The sequence below is a fragment of the Alligator sinensis genome, unplaced genomic scaffold (assembly GCF_000455745.1).
Source record: "Alligator sinensis unplaced genomic scaffold, ASM45574v1 scaffold1298_1, whole genome shotgun sequence".
In the NCBI taxonomy this organism is placed as follows: Eukaryota; Metazoa; Chordata; order Crocodylia; family Alligatoridae; genus Alligator; species Alligator sinensis.
Window position 1 is genome coordinate 1,532,432 of NW_005842192.1, and position 24,027 is coordinate 1,556,458.

General features: G+C 49.7%; 1 protein-coding gene across 4 annotated transcripts in view; it reads left to right on the forward strand.

Moving 5' to 3' along the window:
* Positions 1 to 4,616: 4,616 nt before the first annotated feature.
* Positions 4,617 to 24,027, forward strand: part of ALS2CL (ALS2 C-terminal like) — a 62,591-nt gene continuing 43,180 nt past the window's right edge. For 3 of the 4 annotated variants that reach the window (XM_025207353.1, XM_025207358.1, XM_025207354.1), the window contains exon 1: positions 4,617 to 4,715. In XM_025207353.1, the coding sequence (XP_025063138.1) occupies positions 4,713 to 4,715 (3 nt within the window). In that variant the 5' untranslated portion in view covers positions 4,617 to 4,712. Of the gene's footprint in view, positions 4,716 to 18,034; positions 18,160 to 24,027 lie in introns of those variants that run through there. The other variant, XM_025207355.1, reaches the window with a different exon arrangement.

Consider the following 24,027-nt stretch of genomic DNA (forward strand, 5'->3'; position numbering starts at 1 on the left):
GATTAGTAGGTACCACCACGGCTTCTTAAGAGGCTGAGGAGTCCTCCAGCAAGTCGCACGTACAAACTCCATTGAGCTTGCACTGGCATGCCAAGTACTGTTTTGCCTTGCCTGCCTTTGACATCTGTTTTCTAGCTCATCATTGACCTTCTCCATCTCAAAGAGACATAGGCCTTGATTCATGGTGGCTTTCCACTTGCAGCAGTCTGAAGTGATTGATTCCCAGTGTTGGCCATCAATGCGCAGCTCGCAAAGGATTTTCTTGCAGACATCAACAAAACGAAGTTTGCGCCATCCAAGTGGACGTTTGCTGGTGGCCAGCTCACCGTAGAATATGTCCTTGGCGATTTGGCCATCACTGATATGATTCACATGTCCTAACCAGCAGAGATGTCTCTGTCTCGGGATCATGGACATACTGGGTACCTTGGCCCGTTCCAGGACAGTGAAGTTGGAGATTATCATGCCATGTTATGCCGAGGATACAGTGGAGACATGGAAGATGGAAATGGATGGAAACTGATGCACAAGATAAACCCAGAATTTTCCGATAGGAATCCAGTGTGCCAAAACCATCTGACCTTGTGGGCTTGGAGGTTTTTTGCAGCAGAAGAATTGCTATTTTTCCATAGAGGGGGGAAAGGAAAGAGAGTGAAAACTCAAAGCTGGCATTTTCTGGGATGCCTCGAGTCTAAGGAGGTTGAGAACTTGAGCAGAAATCAATAGCCTCATGCTCTCTGTTGAAATATTTGAAATTTTTTTGTTGGTCAGCTTCTCTGGGCCTCACTTGCTTCTTCAGGTTTATCTTCCTACATACTTGAGGCAACTGTCTTCTGCCTTCTTGTAGCTTTCTTCTGGTTGTGCTTGGCTATCATCTGAGTAAGACCATGCCCTTCTTGTTGGAGCAAGAGCATGGTAACACAAGGAACGGGGATGTAGGCCGAGTGTCAGAGCCATTCTAGGGTTGTTGGTTGTAGCTGTGTTGGTCTAAGGACGTGGGCAGACGTGGTCCTTTGAGTAAATGTGTTATCTTTTATTAGACCAACTGAATAGCTGGAAAAATTGTTCTTTGCAAGCTTTCAGCCACAAACACCCTTCTTCAGGCAGAGGGAGAGTTTGCTGGTGTTTGAGTGCTCCCCTGGGTAGAATAAAAGCCAAAAATAGAGCTGGTCCAGCCACTTCTGTCACCTGCAAAATGATCTGTGCAAGGGTCTCACTGGGGATCGAGCAGAAAGGCGAGACTTCCCTAGACAGTGAATTTAAAGAGCATCCAGATGAAGCTGGGCTGCTAATGGGTCTGCTTTAGTGATTGTATAATCATAATGAGAAAGTTCTTCCTAATCTCCAGCCTAAATTTCCTCTGCTGTAGTTTGAGGCCATTGATCCTAGTCCCGCTCTGTGGCTACAGGGAAAATGCATAGGATATGTGCCCGTATACAGTGGTATTGGAGAAAACTAGCAATTAAATTCAACTAGTGCTCCTGTTTCCCATTCAGTTGGCAACACCACTGCTCTGGATCTACAGAGAGGCCTAGTTTAATAGCCCGTGGGTTCACTGTGCTGGAAAAGCAGAGCTGCTGGATTCGGGGATGTCCCGGTCCTACCAAGAGAAAACGTAAGATGGCAGCGTTGAGGCAGGAAATCCTGAACTTTTTGCTTTAACGCTCCTTCTGATAACTCCTAGTTTACAGCCCTCCTTCACTCCTGTAAGTGGCTGTTTTCGATTATGTATGGAGTGAAACGCAAGCCATGTTTTGCATCTGGTATTTAGTTTAAGCTGTACTTTGCTTCTTTTCCAGACCTGAAGAAGGGCACTTTGCACCTGGCTGCTTGTCTAACATCTCTCCCAACTGTATGGTTGGTCTAGTAAAAATATAGCACCCCCCAAAAAACCTCATTTAGTGCCAACGAAGTTGGCCATCATTTGTGAACCTCTACGTGGATTAAATCCTTACTGACCTTAGGGAGTCCTACTTCTCTTTCCAAAACCCTGTAACAGCTAACATCCCAGTCTGTTCATTAGAGTTTGTGTTAATTGATCTTTTCTATGTTTGTCACAGGTAATAACTCTATACCATTCGAGTCCGTGGGGTGAATGTAATGGATGACTATCGGTGTCGAGTTTATGGCATATAAAGGCTGTTTGCAGGACAGCTTGCGTTTCTCCAGCGAGAAACTCTCTCAGGAGCATTGTAGGGGACTGAACCTGCTACTACAATGACTGGAAAATGGGTAGACTTTCTGGGATGAGACGGGAGCCCTGTCCTCTTGCTACTCATCGACCAGCCCCAGCCACAGACCTTCTCGTGAGAATCTGTTCAATCTGGCAAAAATATTGCTCCATTTAGACGTGATGCCAGGTGCCAAGACAAAGTGAGAGCAGGTTAACACGAGCAGAGTACACGCGATGAATCTCTTCCAATTTGGGGGGGGAATATTTCCTGGGTTAGGTCTCTAACCTAAAGTCCCTCAAACTGAACAAAATATACTGTGAAGCTGGTTTGCTAGTCAGTGCTGCCTCTATTCTTGATCATAGGAAAGGGACTTTACAAGGTCATCTAACCCAGGCCCCTGCTCAAGGCAGGACCATCCCAGACTAATCCATCCCAGACGGCAGGGTAGTTTTGCACCTTGTAGACTAACAAAACCTGAGATGTAAGCTATCCCAGCCCACGTATCTGTGTAACCTGCTCTTAGGGGTTGAGTTTCCACATCTCTAGGCAGCCTGTTCCACTGTCAGAGTCAGAAAGTTCCTCCTAGTCTCCAACCTAAATTTCTTCTTGCAACCATTGCTCCTAATCCTAATTTGCGGCCCCAAAGAAACCCCCATCTCCATCCTCTCTGTAATTGTCCTTCCCGTATTTGAATACTATTATCAAATCGCTCCTCCACACTAAATAACCCCAGCTCTTTCAGCCTTTCCTCATAAATCTAGGTTCCCAGCCCCCACTAATCATTTTTGTTGCTCTCCACTGGACGCTTTCCAATCTGTCCCCATCCTTCTTGAAGCATGGGGCCAAGAATTGGTCTTGGTACCCCAGGTGGGGCTTTACCGCTGTTGAATCGAGCAGGAGGAGCCGGTGCCATTGTTTTGCAAGTGACACTTCTGGTAACACAGTCCAATGTCGGGGACCTTTTTGCAGCCTGCTGTGATCACCAGGTCCTACTCGGCAGCGCTGCCGCCCAGCCAGTCATTCCCTAGTCTGTGTTGGTGCAAGCAATTATTCTGTCCCAAGTGTAGGACTTTGCACTTGTTGTTTTTTTTTATCTCATCTAGTTAACTAAGAACCATTTCTTTTTTCAGTCTAGCCAGGTCATTCTGGATCCTAGCCCTGCTCTGCAGGGGGTCTGCAACTCCACCCAGCTTGGAGGCAGCCGTGAATTTGCTAAGTGCTCGCTCAATCGTATCCTCCAAATAATGAATGAAGATCAATATCGATTAATGAAGATCAATTAAACAATATCAGATTCAGGAAAGACCCCCTCCCACCTAGATACAGAGCCATTGATGACTATTTGTTGAGCATGATGATCCACCTAGTTAGGTATCTACCTTACAGTATTTTCATCCAGATGATGTGTCCTTACCTAGTTATTGAGAAGGTTTGTGGGAGTTAGTGGGAAAAGCCTTGCTGAAGCTGTGGTCTATCACATCCGCCGATCTCCTTGCAGTGAGGGGCATGGGGGGGAAATACTGCCCATCCACACAGCCAAACAGGGAACCGGGGCTCCCCAAACCATGAGATTTTTAAACATGGGTTTTTTGGTTTGCCATGAGGCTCTGAAGTCAACTGTTGGATCTCTTTCAAGTTCTTCCTTTGCAGTCTCGAAATTTTCATGGCATCACGTGTTTCAGTGTGTGCTATGGCTTTGATAAAATCCTGTTTGGAGATGCTGGGAAAGCAGCTTTCTATATGGAAGGATAATGGAGAAGACTTGCTACCTCCTTCCTCTTTCCTATCAAACATCTCCTCGGGAGGTGGCCTACCATGAAGCCATCTAGAAGACGAGCCAGTTTTAAGCCCTGCCTTTGCCCCCTTGAATTTAGTCTCCACTAAATGTCTTTGATTTTATTTTTTTTGATGCATCTCAGTTCGCGGGTGGAGAAACCTCCCGTCAGAATTTTTGGAGCCCTCCAGCTGGTGCAAAACAACAGCCCACATCTGTACACTATAAATATTACTGAAGGGCATCAAGAGAAATAGAGGAGGGTTGCCTGGCAAGTAGATCTTGGCTGATGCCACGAGACCCTTGTTGTGCTTTCCCTGCCACAGGCTTTTTGTGTGACCATGGGCAAATCACTTAGCTTTTCCTGTAACTCAAGTCCCCCTCTCTCCAATGAGGGTAACTTGCCTGGACCCCAGACCCCAGGCTTCCTTCTCTTGATGTCCACAGCATCCATTCAGGCATGTACCTGTTCTGTTCGTCCTGTAGACACAGTTTCTCTTTAAATTCTGTATGGTTGGGGTTTTTTTAAAAGCAACTTCAGTGTAAAGTTGCTTGTTTAAACATTAATGCAGCTGCCTGCCAGGATCTGGCAGCCTGCCTGCAGCTTCCATGCCAACCAGGAATGTTTTTTTCAGTGCACCTTCCTTTTTTTTTTAATTTTATTTCAAACCTACTCCATAAAGCAGCTGAAAAGTTGGAACGGGCAGCTTCCAGCGACAACCTCTCCCCTGCTCCCGCTGGGTTTCGGGCTGATGACATAAACCATGGTAAGGCAGACATCTGATGCTGCGGGGGCTAGTGTTCACTTTCTGCAAGGGCTAGACTGTGTTATTTAAATCACATTTGGGGGCCATTCAGCTGGCTGTCCCAATCGGGCATATATAGATATATATAATACGAATGCCTGATATATGTATATTTTCCAGAAGGGTCGGTTCTTTCATAGATCTATCTATCTATCTATCGAGAGAGAGATTCTAATATAATAAAAGTTGTAGCACTTCTGGCTGTGTGTCTATCTGTCTGTCACGCTCTGGGCCAATGGTGCATACACCACCCGGAGCCTTACAGATGGATAGACATGGACAGAGGTGGAGGCACTGGGGTCCAGGGTGTGATCCGCTGCGCAGGGGGCAGGACAGGCGAGGGGAGGGGGGGATGTGGCCCGTGGCCACAGGGTGCCGCATAGGGAGCAGGCATGGAGTGAGCAGGCAGTGCCCGCTGGCTGCACCCCGTGCGGCACCCTACAGCCACGACTGCCCCACCGAGAGCGAGTGCTAGGTGCAGCCTGCGCACGGCCCTCCTGTGCATGAATCGCCCGCCAGCTGTGGCCCTGGGCATGGGAAGCTCCCATGCGGAGCACCTCCCGTGCCCCCCACCACGTGGCCACAAGCCATGCCCCCTGCACAAGGAATGCCTGCTGGCTGTGGCCACGGGGCGTGCAGGGGGGGAGGGCATGGTGCATGTGTGCAGAGCTGGTGTTGGGGCATGTGGGCAGCACCCACCAGATGCAACTTATGGCCACGAGGTGGGTGGGGTGCACCCCCATGCCCGCTCCCCACGCAGCACCCTACAGCCACGTCCCCACCCCCTCTCCCCTGTGCAGAGTGACTGCCAGCTGTGGCTGCGGGGTGGACTGGGCATGGTGGGGGCATGCTAGGCATGCGGGGTGGGGGTGCTGGGCATGGGGCACGCAGCCACAGGGTGCCACATGGGGAGTCAGCACAGGAGTGCCCGCTGGCCATGGGATGAGGCATGCCCCCCATGCCTGCTCCCTGTGCAGCACCCTACAGTCGCACACCACACTCCCACACATGCCCTGCGCCACACCCCAGGGCCGTGCCCCATGCCACACAGCTGGCAGATGCTCTCCCCACCGTGTCCGCCCCTCGCACCCAGCACCACACTCTGGGGCTGCTCTCTGTGCCACATGGCTGCAGCCAGCAGCCACTCCCCCAGCCATGGCTGCCCCCCCACCATGCCCTGTGCCCATGCACCACCCCCTCCACACTCCCACGTAGCACCCCCCCCCATGCACTATGCCACCCCCCGCACGCTCCACACCACACCCTGGAGCCGGTCCCCGCGCCATGCGGGCACAGCTTGCGGGCAGTCATTGTGCTGTGTTTACTCCTCGTGCCCTGCCCCATGGCCATGCAGCATGCCCCCTGTGTGCCCCGCGCCACACCCCGGGACTGCTACTCATGGCACACAGCCACAGCCAGTGGGCATTCTTTGCACTGTGGCCACTTCCTGCAGCATGGCCCATGGTCACACACCACACCCCAGCGCAGCCATGCACCAAACCCCAGGGCCATTTCCTGCACCACATGGGCACAGCCTGCAGCCAGTACCTGCACCATGGCTGCTCTCCACGCCACGGCCCATGGCTGCACACCATGCCTCCCGCATGCCCTGTGCCACACCCTGGGGCTGCTGTCCATGCCACACAGCCGCAGCTGGTGGTTGTTCCCTGCGCCCCCACACTATGGCCACTCCCTGCACCATGCCCCGTGGTCATGCGTCACGCATCCCTGTGTGCCCTGCACCACTCCACGCCGCGTGGCCACAGCTGGCAGGTGCCCCCCAGCCATGGCTGCTCCCCACTCCATGGCACACGCCACCCCCCACTTGCGGCCATGCGCCATGCCCCCTGCACCACACCCCAGGGGCGCTCCCTGCACCCAGTGAGTGCTCCCCACACCATGGTCACCCCCCGTGCCCTGCCCCGTGGCTGTATGCCACCCTCTCACGATATATCTACACACACACACACACACACAGCTGTATATGTATCTATATAGATAGATAGATATAAAATATAAGTACCTGATATACATATATATTCTCCAGAAGGGTTGGTGCCTTCATGAGAGAATAGGTCAAAAGTGTGTCCTCATAGCTGTGTAGCTTAGTGGTGCTTAAGGCTACCGAGTCCTCCAACATTCCCATAACTGATCTGGTGCCTCCGGAGGTTCATGAAGGATGGGGGTTGCATTTGAGGCAGGCAACCAGAAGTGGGGAGTGGAGCCTAGCCCCACGGGGCAGTATCTGTGGGGCATGCCTCTCTGTCCTATCCCTTCTTGACCTCAAGGGGATATTCATTTCCCAGAAGTGTGAAAGCTGAAGTGACACTGCAGCCATCTGATAAAGCATTTTGCTGTGGGTAGGGAATGGGGGAATCTGTAATAATTTTGTCAAAGAGTGAAAATTTGCTTCCCAGGCACGGGCTCTCTAAGGCACTTATTAGCCAAATCATCATTTCTGTTGCTTGCAGATTCAATCCCCACAGTCATGGGACACTGTAGCAGAGCAGAAAAGGTGCTTCCTTATGGCTCTACAGTCAATGGGCATTTATAGATGTGCTCCAGGAGGGGGGGGGGGCTTTAATTAACGAGTCATGCTAATTAAAAGCACCTGAGTGTCACATGTATCAGCATCCCCGCACTGAAAAATGGTGGTGGGGCACTTTGAACTAAAGCTTATTAAATGAGTTTTAGGTTAAAGCATCTCCACCGCCATTTTTCAGCACAGAGACACCGATACACATGATGCCGGAGGCTGCTGGAGCACATTAATTTCTGTGCTCCAGCAGACTTGATTAATCGAGTCTGCTCCAACATGCTGGATTTGCAGCACAAAGGAGCAGCCTCGCTGCATGTCTATAGAAGCCCAAGGTGGCTATAAATGGGTATCTGGCCATTCACGTTGGGACCCCAAGGCTGAATGGATGTGATGCTATCCATGTTGTTTCCTTGGGTGAGGAAGAAATAATCCTCCCCTATGAAATGGAGATCTTCCAGCTGCCATAGGAAAGCAGTCAATGTGTCTAGCTTCCTGTACAGCTCTAGCTCCAGCAGGCTCCGAAAGAAATGCATCATTTCCTTATCTGTTTTCCTTTCAGCAAGTCCTGCAGTTAGGTAGGTTACTGTAGAAGAGATTCGTTGCTCTGAATTGGGGCAATGTGTTTATGGTACATAAGGTGTATCTTAGTCTTATCTAGCTTTATTGCTTCCTGTCTCATTGTTTGTTTCCAGGAGCTGGGGCGCTAGAAGATAAGTGCTTACTATTGCTGTTATCTAAAGAAGTTGCTCCTTGAACTTGTTTATCCTGTGCTCTGTGCTGAAGTTCTCATAAATCTAATGGAGGGAAACCAGCTGAGACTGGGACCTGCCCTGGGCACTGCAGAAATGCATAGTAAGAGGGAGGCTTTGAGTGGCTTGCCATCTAAGTAGATTAGTGCCCCCTCTATGCATGGCAGGTATTGCAAAATTAACTGTTTAATTATGCAGTTACCTCCAGACCAGCTACACATGCAAAATACCTATGGGTGCATACATACATGCTAACTTTCTGACTGTTAAGCCGCTTTTTAAAGTCAGCTTAACTGTCAGAGTGTCCGCACGTACGTGGAGCAAAGTCGACATACATGCAGTGCAAGATAATACACCTCTAAGGTGTATTATCTTGAGTCACATTAGTTGAGTTGACTTAGTTCACAAGATGGCTGCCACCATGTCAAGGAGTTGTACATGTGTATGCTCCAATGTGGCTTAACTTGATCTGCCTTATTTTAATCCGCCTTATTGTAAGTCAACTTAATATGTATATACGCACCTTATCACGCCACAAAAAGCTCCAACCAGCTATGAAGTTAGGCCTTTAAAATGTGTAGAAATTTGATAGCTGGTTGCTATCAAGCTTTAATTTGTACCTGTAACAGGGTCTTCCCCTGCAGCTGGAAGTCCTCTCAGACTCTAGGGCTGGGAGCCCCGCAACTGAGAGGACTCTCGGGCCCAGCATCTGCCACCTTTGGGTCTTGACACATGTGACAAGACAGGAAGTGTGATTGTGTGGATCATGCATTAGATGCCATCGCGCCTTTACCTGCATGTGTAGAGAGGCCCTCAGATATAGATGAAGCGACTTGCCAGAGGTTGCACAGCTGGGTGGTGGCAGTGTTGAGTACGGAGTCCAGCTCATCCACCCTGCTGCCCAATACTCTGTGTGCTAGGACAGGGTCTCTCAACTGGTGGGTTGTAGAGATGTTGCAGACCCCCAGGGAGAGCTATGGAAGTGGCTGGCCTAACTCTTGATGTTCCCGCAGTGGCGTTTCAAGGCACCAGGCTACTGTTCCCCATGCATTAGCTCCCAAGGGAAATGCAACACAGTCGGTGAGCTCTGCTGAGAACTGCCTTGGGAATAATTGCTCCTATGCTGCTTCTGTCCCAGAGACAGGACAGGTCAACCTACCTCCATATCTGGCAAGAGGACCTTGAGGTGGATGGGCTGTGCATGAGTGCCACTAGACCCCATTGAGTCTCACAGTCACGGTCTCAGTCTTGCAGACGCATGAGCTGCATGATAGATAACAACTTGGCAGAGACCAGAGATCCTGGGAAGAGGCAGGCACCAGCCTACTCAGGCATGTCACAGCAAAGTAAGCAGGGATGTGAATTTACAGCTCAGCGGTTCCTTTGCCTTGCCACAAGAACATGTCCTGGAGGAGCTTACTCAGTGCTTGGTGTGTAATCAGCCTGCCCACCTGGAGCATTTCTGCAGAGGAGCTAATTAATGGGCATGGATTCAGTCCTACCTCACGCTGCAGTCCATCGCTGATTCAGAGGAGCCCTAAGGATCATGCTCGGCAGTGGCAGCTGCGACGATCCCTTGTGATCAAGGATGTTCACTCCCATGGATCATATAAAGGGTTGCAGATGAGCGCACTGATGGCTAAGAAAGCCGATCCTAGATCCAGTTCTCTGGCTGGGGTTGGATAAAAGGTCAGACCACAGATATCCAGGTCTTGTTTCCTTTCCTTCCATTTCTGGCATTTGTCTGCCTCCAGGGCAAGGTGGTTTTCTTCAAAGGAAGATGTACCTTCTCCTGCAAGGCATTGCCATGTAGCCCTGTCCCGAGTTAGTTTTTCCCAATTTGGGGTATCAATGCCACCCTTAATGTTCGCCATGAGAGAGTCCTTGAAACATTTCCTCTGGCCTCCGTGTGTCCTTGGCTGTGGTTGGGAGTAGAGCAGCTGTTTTGGAGAGTAGAGCTGTATCTCGATAGTTCCCCCAGATCACATTAAGCAGCTGCTCAATGAGAGGAAAATCCTCAGCGGCTCTTCGTCTCTCTTTCCTTGTCCCTCCCTTCCAACCAGTCTTGCTCTTCCCTCCTTCCCTTTGGAGGGAAAGCTGCTCTCGAATTGTCAAGAGGGGCTTTTAAGGGCCGAATATTCAAGCCGGGCCTGAAAGCACGTGTTGTTCAGCAGTACTGGCGTGCCCAGCTGGGAGTCTCCACCGCTCGGTTTGTTTTACCACGTTGCTTTGCCCGTCTGCCTGTAGGACCCCACAAAATATTGCCAGGTGAGGTCAAGTGACCCAATTTGGAGACAAACCTTCAAGTTGAGCTTGGCACACTTCACTCTGCTGCCCCAACTTCACCACAGCCAGATCTCCAGCCTGTTACGGGACCACTGAATTGAGCGTAATCAGGTCAGCTGAGATGTGGCTTTTTCTATAAGGATGTTTGAACTTATCAGGCTGGCTTGGACACAACGGGAGTGGAGGGTTGCCTCTAGTCTTCACACTGCTTCTCCCTGCTATGTTCATACACAGCCTATATCAAGTCAGTCGGGTTAAGCGCTGGCCCTGGGAAATATTGCAGAGATTAGTCTTGGCTTCTCCAACTGCATTCCCTTTAGGATTTCCACCGTCCCATCAGAAGATGCAACCAGTTGCACTTAGGCTACGATGTTGAACCCATCTATCCTTTTATTTCCATTTTGGGCCTCAAAGGTGATTTCCAAAAGCACTTTCAGAATGACCCAGGCTGGTTATGACTGTTCTCTGAATTCGCCTTCAGTTGAAGTTCAAAACTGGATGACTTCCTCAGAAAACTAGCAGGGTTCATGGAAATGAGTGGGTGAGACCTGTGTGATTCACTCGATGCTAGGATCCCTTCTGCCCTCAGTCGGCTTTACAGCAATTAACTCCAATCTAGGGGGATATTGCGTGTCTGGTCTAGCACTCCCTGTGTTAGCAATGTCACACCGACCCTTTGGCTTCAGCTTTGCCAGGATAACACGTCCAGCTCTGAAGAGCTGTGCTATTTCTGTTCATAGCAGTCAGCCAAAATCTCCCGAGTGCTTCTTTGGAATGAACCAAAAATAGCCCTCTAAAACCCAATGCAAACTGCAGCTGGTTTTTTTTTTTTTTGCTATATCTTTGGATTCAGATCCACTGCAGTTGGTTTTTTTTTTTTTTTTTTTTTGTTTTGTTTTGTTTTTTGCTATATCTTTGGATTCAGATCCACCAAACTGGATCTGTCCAAGAATATAGACCAACTGGTGCAAAAAAGTAGCCTCAAACTCATCGTTTTGGCTCATGACATCTAGCTATGCTTCATTGAGCTCCAGGTTGGTTTTAGGAAGCTTCCAGCCAGGTCTTAGACTGATGAAGGCTGGGCAGACCAGACAGGTTTGGCTAAAATAAGAAACCTGGTAAATAGTTTCTCGAGCTTCAGTCACCGCTTTTATTTCTGGGTGTGCTCTGGAGATCAGAGGCTGTTTGTGTGGAGAGAGATGGAGGTCATCTTGGGATCCCACGGTCCATGCAAGTTGCTGGCTTCTAAACCATGGCATTTTCAGGGCTTTTGCAAATTGGGCATGCTCCCACGTGCATCGCACTTCAGTCGTTTTGGCCAAGTGTAAGAGGTGGTGGAATAGGATGGGGAAGACCATCTAAGTAGCGATTTGGGTCATGGGAAGGAGATGGATGCACCCGGCCATATTTTGATTTGTAATCTTATCCCCTCTGCCTGATACCATCCACTCTTTATTACAGTCCCCTTAGTACAGCCTGTTTCATAGATGTGAAGAAGCAGGACTCTGTGATCACTTCACAGCTCAGGCTTGCTTTCCTTCTGTATGACCTGCATTAGGGCTCTGCTAATGCAGCAATCAGTGCCCCTTGATGGGCGATGTATGGGGATTGAACCCAGGACCTTGGGATCCAAAGGCACGAGTGCCCAGTGCCCGAGCTAAAGGACTTGTGTCACTTAGCTCTGCTAAGCTGCTGATCTGACCTTTATAGGGAGACAAAGCCACCTCGTGCTGGCAAAGATTCAGGACTGTGGATAGATGGTGGGAGATGACGCCTCCTGCAAAGAACTTTAGGGAGTTTCTAGCCTTAAACAAATAAAAGAAACCTAGCGTGAGGTGACACCATGAGTTGTACCATGATAAAACCTAACCTTGGAGGAAGCTAAGGAAGTTAGCAGTTAGGAGGAAGGGTTCTTTGCTTTGAAGAGCGATGACCCAGGGGCGATGGCTTTGTCACTGCATTGCATAAGACTTGGTGCGGGCTGCTCTTCTCCACTTCGGTGCATGCGTCGGCTGATTTAGTGGCTCCCTGGATCCAGGGTTATTCCTGGAATTATATTGTATATTAATACATCCGTCTGCTGACCTATAATAGATAGTTCCTGTAAGCCTTAGCTGGCATTGCCCCTTTCAGCGTTTATGTTGCAAATCACTTCCTCCGCGGCCGAGTCAGCGTGGCAACATTAATAGCCCCGGTACCTCCCCCGGGGAAGAGGAGAATGTGTCCCACAGCTCTAAAAAAAAATAGAGGAACTTGTGCTATGAATCAACTTCCTTAGAGATTCTGCTGGAATAGATGACTGTCGCTGGGGGAAGCCCGGGACAGTAGTTTGGGTTCACTTGGAGCGGTGAGGTCTCTGAGCTGTCTATGTCTAGGGCTTGAAATAGGAGGAATCAGCAGGAGATGATCTCGGGAAGTGCTACGTGAGCTGTAGAGGTCCCCTCTGTATGCTGGTTGGTACCAAGTACAGACTTCCTGCTGCAAAGCATTTGGCATCCTGAGATGCAATAGGGAAGTTTTTCATTTTCATTATACGTGATCTTCTCATCTCTCCAACTGGGGAAAGGGTTTCTTGGTTATTTGCATTTAAGGTAGTGTCTAGAGGTTGAAGAATCCCGGCTCTGCGCTAGGTGCCAGGGCAGCTCTTCTCAGTTTTTTGGGCTGGGAGCTGAACTTCCATGAGGTCTGCAACCACATGCGTAAGTGCTGGGATTTTCTTGATCGTTAAGGAAGCACCGTGGTATAAACCAGGGTGGCAAACATACAGCTCATGGACCCATTCTGTTTGGCAGGGATTTGAGGGGGGCATAGCCAATGGGTCCCAAATGTCTAGTGGAGTATCCCTGGACCCCAGCTGGACATTTGGAGGCAGGGAAGGTAAGTGAGGGCATGCGGATACAGTCTTCACTTGCCCCATTGCCACCCTATTCCCCTCACCCATGCCACAGCTTGTTGCCACTACCCACTGCCGGACCCCTGCAACCTCACCTATGCTGCTGCTTGTCCTCAGACCCACGCTGCTGCCCTAGATCTGGACCCATTGCAGTTGCTCCGGCCTCCACAGATCCAACCCAGGAGGAGCCCTCAGTCTGGATCTGACCCAGGGCCCGGGATGAGTTTGACACCCCTGCTATAAATGATATGTTCATACAGCAAGAGGTAGCTCCAACACTGAAGGGAATCTAGACAATATTAGGCACGTCTTCCCTGTTCCCTTTGCAAGTCTCACCACCGTCCAGAGGTTTAAAATAGCAGGTAGTTGAGAATAGCCTGAAATACCTTTCGCTGCTTGGAAAAACAAAAGTAATGTCTTGAAACGTGGTTGCAAAAATCGGTCATTTCTTTTGCAAAAATGAACCAAGTTAAACATTTTAAACTCCGTTTTGAGAAATCATTTGAAATGTTCAATGCATCCTGTTCTTTGGTTTGGTTTGGGGACTTTTTGGTGGTGAGGTGTGGAGGTGGTGGGGGGTGGGGATCATTCTTTTCAAGTGGAAAAGTAATGTTGCTTCGCAACTTTATAAAAAAGATAAAATTAGCCTAAAAAAAATAAAGGTCAAAATGGAATGATATTGCCTTGGTTGACCAGAAGTGGACTCGCTTCTGATCAGTCAAGGAAATATTGTTCTATTTTGACCTTTATTTTTCACCAGGTAAGACAAACATGAAGCTTGGACTTTCCATCCTGATTTCAGCGGAGAGAAACGTTGAAGTTTTAGTTTCTTGTGGGGTAGGAAACCTGCCTGCCCAGCCCTAAACAGAACCGAAGTGTGCTGAGATCCAGTCCAGATCACTACCCAAAAGACCACATGGCATCTGAAGCCAGGACTAAGTGCACCAATCTCTTATCCCTAAATGTTTGAGTGTGTTTGAAGGTGTTGGAGGGTGCAAAAAACAGTGTCAGGACACTGAGGACAGAGGGCGATTTAAGGAGCAGTCACCTGAAATGGGAGAGGAAGAAGTGGGCTGTCAAGGGATGCAGGTAGGAGACCTGTTGTCCCACTAAGAGGCGGTGGAAAGCGTGAGAGAGAAGAGTAAGTCAGGGATGGGGAGCAGCAGTGTAGCAAGACTGGGGCATCCTTGGGTGCTGACTTGGGAGGAGGGGAGGAAGACAGCAGGGGGGAGGAAGGTTGCTGTCCCAATCGCATGATCACACCAGGAGCACGACGGCAGCTGGAAGTCGATGCTGCCTCTGTATGGGGCCGCTGCCCTGGGCACCCCCTGGAATGGGTGCAAGGTCCGACAGGAGGACCGGAGCTGGTTGGGAACTTGCCAGTGGGAAAAGCGGGCATCTCTCCATTAAACCTTTCTGCATGTTGTGCATTTGGGTACGGACGCACATATTCCAAAATGCCGTGGATGGGGTGTGAAGTGCTGCGTCTCCGATGGCAGGGGGCTCAGTCCAGCCCTTCATGGTAGCCCTGTGGCCAGGGCTGTTGTCACTTCTCTGATTGTTTCCTAAATGCAAGTTCAATAAACTTCGGGAGTTTGGCAAATGACCCAAGTCTGCAATGCATCTGCCTGCCTTGGGGAGGGGGCAGTGCTTGGATCCGTGCTTTTTGGTTCCCAGGGGCTGTGGGAACCTAGAGGCCTGGGTTGGATAAGGAGTGAAGACCCAGCTGGCTGTTAGAAAGAGACCTGTGATTGACTGCCATGCAAGGGCGCTTGGGGGGAAAAACTGCCAACAAAACAGTAAAAGAGGAGGGGGCTACATCCCAAAGCAGCCAGTAACAGCAGTGTGTGTAAGGTGAGGAGCAATGCACTGTGGGATGCCCGGAGGCCCGACCAGTCCCGTGTCATGGAGCGCTCAGTGTCCACGTGCAACCTTGAACTGCTTCGAAATAGTACTCGATTTTCCACGTCTGGTTTTGAATTGTTCCGTGCAGATTTAAACCAGTTTACCTGGCGTGCATGTCTGTCTGCTTCAGGGTTACGCTGCGTGGGAACTGCTCCAGATGCTGCGTGCCCATGCCCTGATGTTCTTGCAGGGTGCAGGGAGGAACTGAAGCAAAACTGCTTTTATTTTTAGCTTGATTTAAAAAGGGAACATGGGTTAGTATTTTTGTCCCAGCATTGCTTCTCTGGGAGGCTTGTTCAGGCCCCTGTTTTGTCTTGTGGGTTGGGGTGGGTGAAGACCCACGCCTCTCCTTATGCAATACAGTTTCCCCCAGACTAAGCTCTGTACGGTGCCTTGGAGGGGCTTTCTCGCCATGGGGCAGGCCCGTAGGGTAAAATGAGGCCACCTGATTCAATGACTACAACTCTGCAATGGGGTGGGAAATGATGTTCAGGATTGAAAGGACTTCAAAATGAAGTATTTGAATCTGTCAGTAGATATGAGTCAAATGCATTGGCTATTCAGGAATAGTTGTGTCTTTGTTTCCATCAAACTTAAAGAAAAATCCAAACACTTTTCTGCAAAATTTGAGCAAAAGATCATGGCCTGATGTGGGATAGAAACAAACGCTGAATGGTCAGGACTTTCCAAGGGGTGGCAAACTCCAAAGATCCTTTGGCAGTAATGAGAAGGGCCCGGTAGCTAATGCCTGCTGGTAAAAGGAAGAGATGGCACCCCTGTGACACTGGGGCGATGTGGCTTTTGAGGCACAGCTAACACTGAGTTTGGGGGTTGTTTTCAGGGCTGGAAGTTCAGAGTGACTTCTGTTGGAGGCTGGGCAGGGAGCTGGACTTGCCTGGCAGGAGTGTTTCTGTGCGGAGCGTGCACAGGCCAAACCCAAAGCTGGAATGCAAAGTGATCCTTCATTGCAGCACTTCCCTGCACTGTGCACTAGATATCTGCCTGCGGTGCTGCCAGCGAGGTCTGCCGTTCCTCCAGGCTGAGAGCATTCATCTGGAGCTCTCCCCTGAGCAAAGATCTCCTCCCACCCTCTTGTTGAACGCCTTGAGCAGGCAACCAAGGTGGGGACAAGCTTCTCGTGATACACTAGTATCCCATCCCGCCTTCTACTTGGGTCTTCCTGCAGGGAGTTGGGCCAGATGACCCTTGAAGTCCCTCCCAAACTCACATCTCTGTGATTTCCAAGCCCTATGTGAAAGGGGAGTTACATTTCCCAAAGTCTCCTCTACCTCTCAGTTTTATCTCCATTTTACAGGTGGGGAAAACTGAGGCTTGGAAGTGGAGAGACCTGACCAAAGTCCCATAAGCAATAGGTGGTAAATAAGACTCAAATTCTTTACTGCATGGCCCTGCGTCTTATCTCCTACCTTGCAGTTTTATTCCTACTTTACAGGTGGGGAAAACTGAGGCTCAGAAGTGGAGAGACCTGACTAAAGTCCCATAAGCAATAGGTGGTGAATAAGACTCAAATGCTTTACTGCATGGCCCGGTGTCTTATTGCCTACCTTGCAGTTGTATCCCCATTTTACAGGTGGGGAAAACTGAGGCTTGGAAGTGGAGAGATCTCACCAAAGTCCCATAAGCAATAGGTGGTGAATAAAACTTAGCTGCTTTACTGCATGGCCCCGTGTCTTCACCACGCAGCCCTCCAGCTTTCCACAGTGCAGACACATGCTGACCCCATCGCTCACTCTTCATTTAATGTTTTCCCCCCTTTCCATCCTCTCCTCACCGTATAGGACAGCTGGCCTGCACATCAGTGCAGAGAAAGCTCCCCTGACAAGGTGGACAGTGAGTTATGGTGCATGTCCCACCCCAGGGAGCCCTGTGGATATCCGGGGAGCAGGGAGGAAGTCGGTGCAATAAAGCAATCTGTCTGCACAAAGACTCCATCAGCTACCAACGCTGCTCGGGTCCCTGGTTATACGCAAGGCAGTTGCTTCGTATTGTACCGCGGGAGTTGATGAGCTCCAGACCGCTTCTCCCAGTAAGTTCCAGTGACTTTAGCACTTTTTGAAATCCTACAGCTGGAGCGAAAACCGGCGACTCATAACATGTCAGAGCACCAAGCGGGGGAAAGAACGGGGCTTTGTTCCTGTTCATCAGCGAGCAGAAAGGGGCAGCAGGAGCCTTTGCTTAGCAGCATTCCTTTATTTTTTTTTTTGTTGGGGTGTAAATAGGCAGTGGGCGCTTTTATGGGGATTTGCACAGTGTAGCCCAAATGGGAGACGCTGCCAAGCTTTTGTGCAGAGTCACTGGGGGTGCGTGGGTGGGCTGGGGTGGAAAACCACTCCGTTCGTTGCTGATAATGGCTGATACAAGCTGGCTCTTCTGCTGGCCTGGGGACACGGGGCAGCAGCTCTGTTATATCCCAGGCCCTGCGCTCTGAATAGCAGGAAGCATTTATTTTCTCTGTTTTGATCTGATGTGGGCCAGCGTTCAGCAGAGGAAGGCGATACGTGAGCGTGATCCCTGCAAACCAAAGTCACTCCTGTGTGGCATCCGTCCAGCAAATTATCCTGGAAACCACAAGGTCCCAAAAGGAAACAGGCGGCCGGGAGCTGGAACGATACGTTAGATGCTTGAAGTCAGGGATACAACGCGGTGGGGAAGAAACTCCCTTGCATGTCTTTCTTTTGAAGTGGCGTGTGTGATTTTGCCTTCCTCTAACACAGACTCGCCGCTGGCTTTTTGAGAAACAGAAGTACTAGGCAACACATCACACACTTCTGTTTATTTAGTGGGGTTACATCATTGTGGCACGGGGCCCGGTGTGCGTGTGTGTTTGTGAATGCAGGAGACAGGCCTGGATCTGTGCGCGGCTGGATTTGGCCGATCAGCTGTGGGAGGGAGATGTGGGTGTGGTGAGCAGTGACTTTTTAAAGCCACAAATTAGTTCAGGGCCCCAGAGCTCAGAGGATCTGTGGTGGCGGCTGAACAACAGGGAAAATATGAGTGCTTCTCTTATGTAAGGTAAGTTTACACTGCCTTACTTCAGGGTTTTTAGCCACTCTTGTGCGTGTCTACTTGTCTGAAAGCTGGCTCCATTTGTGCTTGGCAGATTGCATAAGGGGAGGCTTTAAAGTCACACTGCACAAGCTAAGTCACTGATGAAATAAGAGTTCAAGAGCGTGCCACATCGAAATCCCTTTTCATGGTTTGTGTAATGATGCCTTTCCTGCAGTGTCTATCAGAAGCAAAGTGTATTGGTGCACAATGGTGAGAGCTGAGGTGTCTCCGGTAAAGCGGGGCAAAGTGTATTGGTGCACAATGGTGAGAGCTGGGGTGTCTCCGTTAAAGGGGGAGAAATGCACTGGCATTACCAATAAAGGCTATGCCAAAGTGGTGGAAAGTGGGATCGTAGAGTCATAGGAAATGAGGGCTGGAAGGGACATCTGGTCCATCCCCCAGCACCAAGCAGGACCAGCCCCAACAATCAAGGTAAGCGAGCTGTGGGCTCTGTCCTCCTCCGTGCCACGGTTAAAATCCAAGCCTTGCATCTCTCACATGAGACTTCAAGGGGAGGCAGCAAAAGGATGCGGACCGTTTAGCTGGAGACGCCTCGCAGAAAGAAGTGGAACAATCTGCCCCTGCCTGAAACTATTGCTGCAGTGCGTGGCGCAGATTGTAAAAGGCAGGCAGCCTTCATCTCACCTGGGATTGCTGGCTTGATGAAGCAAGATCGGGAGCCGACTGCCGGGGAGGTGCGCGGCCTCCCTGGCTGAGTCACGAGTCTGGTATTTTGTTCTAGTTGTGGTGAAAGAGGCTGATGTGTTGTCCTGGGTTTCTGCAGGAAGGAGGATTTCACCCAGGGCTGCCAAGCTCCTTTGGCACCGGTGGTGAATGTGCTCTAATAGAGTCATCCTTGTTAGGGGTTGGAAGGGACCCTACAAGATCCTCGGGTCCTGCCCTGCTGCACTTGGGGGGAAAGACAACTGGGGTCGGATGACCCCAGCGAGGTGGGCGTCATAGGAAAGGTCGCTGATTTTCTAACACACTCGAAGGTTGATAATGAATCGTACAGAAGTCAGGCTGGAAGGGACCTCTGGAGCTCATCTAGTCCAACCCCCTGCCTGAGACAGGATCCTCTCTGTCCAAACCATCCCAAACAAATCCCCTGTCTACCCTCTTACCAAAACTACAGAATCAAACCTGACACACACACAAGACACGGTAACAAATAAATGTGATTAAACCTAGGCAAACTTTCTGCTCCTTCTGAAATCTGAGGAGTGATTTTTTTTTTAACCTGGTTTGATTGAATTGGGACCGAATGCTTAATTTCCCACGGCCAGAAAGCTCCGCAGATGATGCCGCTGCTCTGCAAAACGATGGTTTTGCTACCTTCGTCAGTAAAGTTGGTAAGAGCATCATTCACAAAGCAGCTCTGAGGATCTCCCATCTTGCCAACAAATCTGTTAGCGCTCTCGCTTGGTGTGATGGTGTCTTAAAGCCTGAGATGCTTCAAGCCAAATTCTGGACGGATTGGACCAGCCTTTTCTGATGAAGCAAAATGTGGGCAGAAAACTTCTGGCAAGGTTTCTGCATATGATTGAGAGAATGCACGCCTCCAACGTGAGAGTTACAGCAACTTCAAAATCCCCTGGCATCCCAATTGTATATTAGGGATATGTCTGGTTAGATCCGCACAGTTGCATTTTATTCCACCAGTATCTACAGGCTTCAACAAAACTCTGTTGTGCCAAGTTTTGTGTAGACCTAGCATAGGCAAAAAAGGAGGCGGCAGCAGTGGTGGAGGTGAACAACGAATGGATGATTCATTCGCTGATGAGAGTGGATCTGTGCTTCTATTCATGTACCAACAAATCTTTTTCAATGATCAAAGGGCCAAGAAAGATGTTGTCATGTGCAATGGTCAGGACAAGTTGTGTGTGTGAGGGGGGGCAAGGGACATAAACCCAAGTGTGCTGCTCCATTAGATACCCTATGGGCCCTTGGGCAAGCTGTGCCCTTTCTTTTCCTTGGTTTTTCCATCTGTGAAATGGGGGAGTATAGTGCGGCTCTGCCTTGCAGCAGTGTTAAGACCGTCCATGGAAGGTGGTAAAGCATGTGGGTAGCATGGTAATGTTTGTCCTCTGTTGCAAAACTCAGTTCTGCACACTGTCTTTCACACCAACCGTTGCAATGGTCTGGAGAAATACCTATGGAAAGGAGTAACATCCAAGAGACAGGTGGCAAGAGAGGCATGTTGGAGTGATGCCCTGCCGTGGGGGGAGAGTCTCTACTGGAACAAGGCAGGGAGCACTGCCTCGGAGATGACTGCTACCTCCGCCCTTGCATCTGACTGGACATTTGACTTCTGTGGCAAGTGAGATTTGGATCTGAAGACCGTATTTAAGGACAGAAGGGATTGTGTGTGGCATTGCAGCCAGCACAGCCTCTTGTCTCCAAGTGTGAGCGCACAAAGTACGAGTGGTGACTTTGGTACTGGAACCTCCTTGAATCACTCTTGACAGCTAAGCAGGTTTCTGACAGGGATGCATTCATTCCCAAACTGCTTATACACATTCCCCTTGATACACCTTACTCCCTATTCATTATAGGATGCAATCAAATGATGCCGCACACCAGTACACCTTCATGTCGAACCAACCTAGTCTTGATTACACGTGTACCCAGTAATGCCGGTTACTGCGCTGTCATTTAGTACTGGTATTTGCAAGTACTAAATGATGGTGCAGCAACAACTGTGCAGTCATTATCTCATGTAGATGCAGCCCTTGGTTGTTGCATTCTTGAAGCGTGTCCTGTTCGCTCCCCTCCCGGCGCTGGTATCCTCCCCTCCCCATGTACCAAGCAGAACGTGTCATTTTGGGGTTTTTTTTGCAAGGGCCCTGCTAGGTCCAGAAGCTTCAGCTGGTTTTAAGTTTTTTTTTTCCAGGCAGTTGTAGCCATTAACCCTTTCCAGTCATTTTAGTGAGGCCTATACCTCTGACTCAGCCAGCAGAAGGGCTGGGATTTGAAGCTCTCCCTGGAATCGGTCCCGCTGAGCTCAGCTGTCCTAGAGCCAAGCGGTTGTAGTGGGGTTAATAGCTCTTAACAGGGTCCCTGAGCCAAAGGGTTGGCAGGCTGCAATGAAGATCGGGGGGGAAGTCAATAGGCTCTGATCCAAATATCACGAAAAATACATCTATTTCAGTGGTTTTTAAAAGGGCTTTTAATCAGGTCTGGATCATGCAGCATTAGAAACAGTAGTTGAGTGCAGAAGGGTGCACTCAGATTCTAGCTTTTGCTGAGCAGGCAAAGGTTGAACAGGGATATGGAAAGTTTCTGGCCTGGGGGTGGACCAGTCTTCCAGTCCCCATGATTGAAGCCAGCCCCTTAGCACCCATCCATTTGGTTACTAGTGCACGCTGGTACGCACCCTATCTCCTTGCTATTGGGTCAGATGCTCTCTGACCTGCTCACAACTTCCTTCTTCAAGTAGCGTGTCAGCAAGTTTTCCTTCCAGGGTCTTGGGTGGATAGAAAACTTGCTGGATTGTCAGGTTCAAAGGTTAGTAATCAATGGCTCAATGTCTAGTTGGCAGCTGGTATGAAGTAGAGTGCCCCAGGGGTCAGTCCTGGGTCTGGTTTTGTTCAATATTTTCATCCGCGACATAGAAGATGGGATGCAGTGCACTCTCAGCAAGTTTGCAGATGACGCTGAGCTGGTAGGGAGTTGTCGATATGCTGGAGGGTAGGGTTAGGATTTAGGGAGACCTTGACAAATTGTAGGATTGGATCAAAAGACATCTCATGAGGCTCAATAAGGACAAGTGCAAAGTCCTGCACTTAGGATGGAGCAACCCCATGCACCGGTGCAGGCTGGGGGCTGACTGGTTGGGCAGCAGCTCTGCAGAAAAGGACCTGGGGGTGACAGCGGGCAATAAGCTGAATATGAGCCAGCAGTGTGCCCTTGGTGCCAAGAAGGCTACCGACATCCTGGGCTGCATTGGCAGGAGCGTTGCCAGCAGATGGAGGGCAGTGATTCTTCCCCTCTATTCAGCACTGGGGAGGCCGCATCGGGAGTCCCGTGTCCAGCTGTGGGCCCCCCACGACCAAAAGGATGTGGACAAGTTGGAGGGAGTCCAGTGGAGGGCAATGCAAATGGTTTGGTGGCTGGGGGACAGGACTGGTAAGGAGAGGCTGAAGGAAATAGGCTTATTTAGTCTGCAGAAGAGATGACCAAGGTGGGGATTGAATAGCAGCCTTCACCTCCCTGCAGGGGGTTGCAAAGAGGATGGAGCTGGACTGTTCTCAGTGGGGGCAGAGGACAGGACAAGGAGCAATGGGCTCAAGTTGCAGCAAGGGAAGTTGAGGTTGGATATTAGGAAAAACTTTCTCACTAAAAGGGTAGTAAAGCACTGGAACAGGTTACCCAGAGAGGTGGTCGGGGCTCCATCCTTGGACCTGGCTAGACAAAGCCTTGGCTGGGATGATGTAGTTGGGGCTGGTCCTGCTTGGAGCAGGGGGTTGGACTAAATGTGATCTCCTGAGGTCCCTTCCAACCCTTTCTATGAGTCTACCGGCTACATCTCTCTCAGCCTGGGATGATTTCATCCAGGGACAGTCCTGTGAGATGCATTATGTTCCTTCTTCTCGCTGGCTCATACCTTGCATCACTTATCCATCAAGTCTACAAGGCTGTCACATCAACCTGGTTCTCCCCTCCTCCAGTGTGTGCAGTAGTTATTGGTGGTGACATGACATCCAGGACCAAGGACCATGGGGATTAAGCAGCTGATTCAACTACACTGTCCTGGGGTCTTTCTTCTTTCCCCACCCCTGCAAAGCATTTCACTACTATCTTGTATCTAAATGCTCCCTTCTTCCTGTGAGACACTGTATTTGGGGTTTATATTATCACCCCTTCCTTTTTTTTTTTCTTTCCAATGTTCATCTTTTAATCCGCACACTGCATTTTCCAGCCTGCTTCCCTGGTGACTTCAATTGTACATGAACATTAAATTCTCAGTCAAGTCCCATTGCCTGCCTCCACCATTGGACATGAAAAGCTTGCTTCAGAGAGCTGGCGTTGGCCAAACAAGGCTTAGGATTGTTTCCCTTGTAAAACAAAAGGCTTCTTTGACTCCAGTCTAACTGCAAATTCAGCCAGAGCATAACACACTGCATTTGTATGAACTCAATGCTCTTAGTCTTGATAGGGAGGAATAAAGATTTAGATAAGAAAGAAGCAGACTCTGTTATCTACAGATTAACTCAGGCACTCCAGGGAGCTAATGCTTAACATGCTTGTGAAAGAGCTCACAACCCACGTTGACTCGAGAGGAGTCTGCATTGGCCCCCAGTTGCCTGATTTAGGTCTCGATCCAAGCTTTCACCTGCATGGATCCAAATGAGTTGCTTTTGTACCTCTTTAGACTTCTCACTGTATTAACAAGTCAGGAGAGCCTTGTCAAAGACTACAGTATTATAAGCAAGCAAACAGGAAAAAAAGACAGTCCTCTGTCTTCCACGGAGACCACCGCTGCCGCGAATGTTTCAGATGCATTTCTTTTAAAATCTAGGGTTGTGCCCAAAGCTCGTAATCAGATCACACCTCCCTGTCCAGCTATTGCATGCTTGTTCCTTGCCACAAATATTGCAGGTGGGTGCAGGTGCAGAGATTGATCTCCCTGGGTGTACCTTTGGGATGAAAGGTCCTAACCTGCTATTGGCACATAGACCGGTGCTACACTGAGCTCCCACAAGCCACCTCTGTCATAATTTGCAGTTGCACCTGCATCGATTTCCAACCCCCCTCCCCCATGTTTAACTCTGAGGAGTGAGGATGTAAACCTTACAATGTAAACCATAATGGATGTTAAACCATCAACCA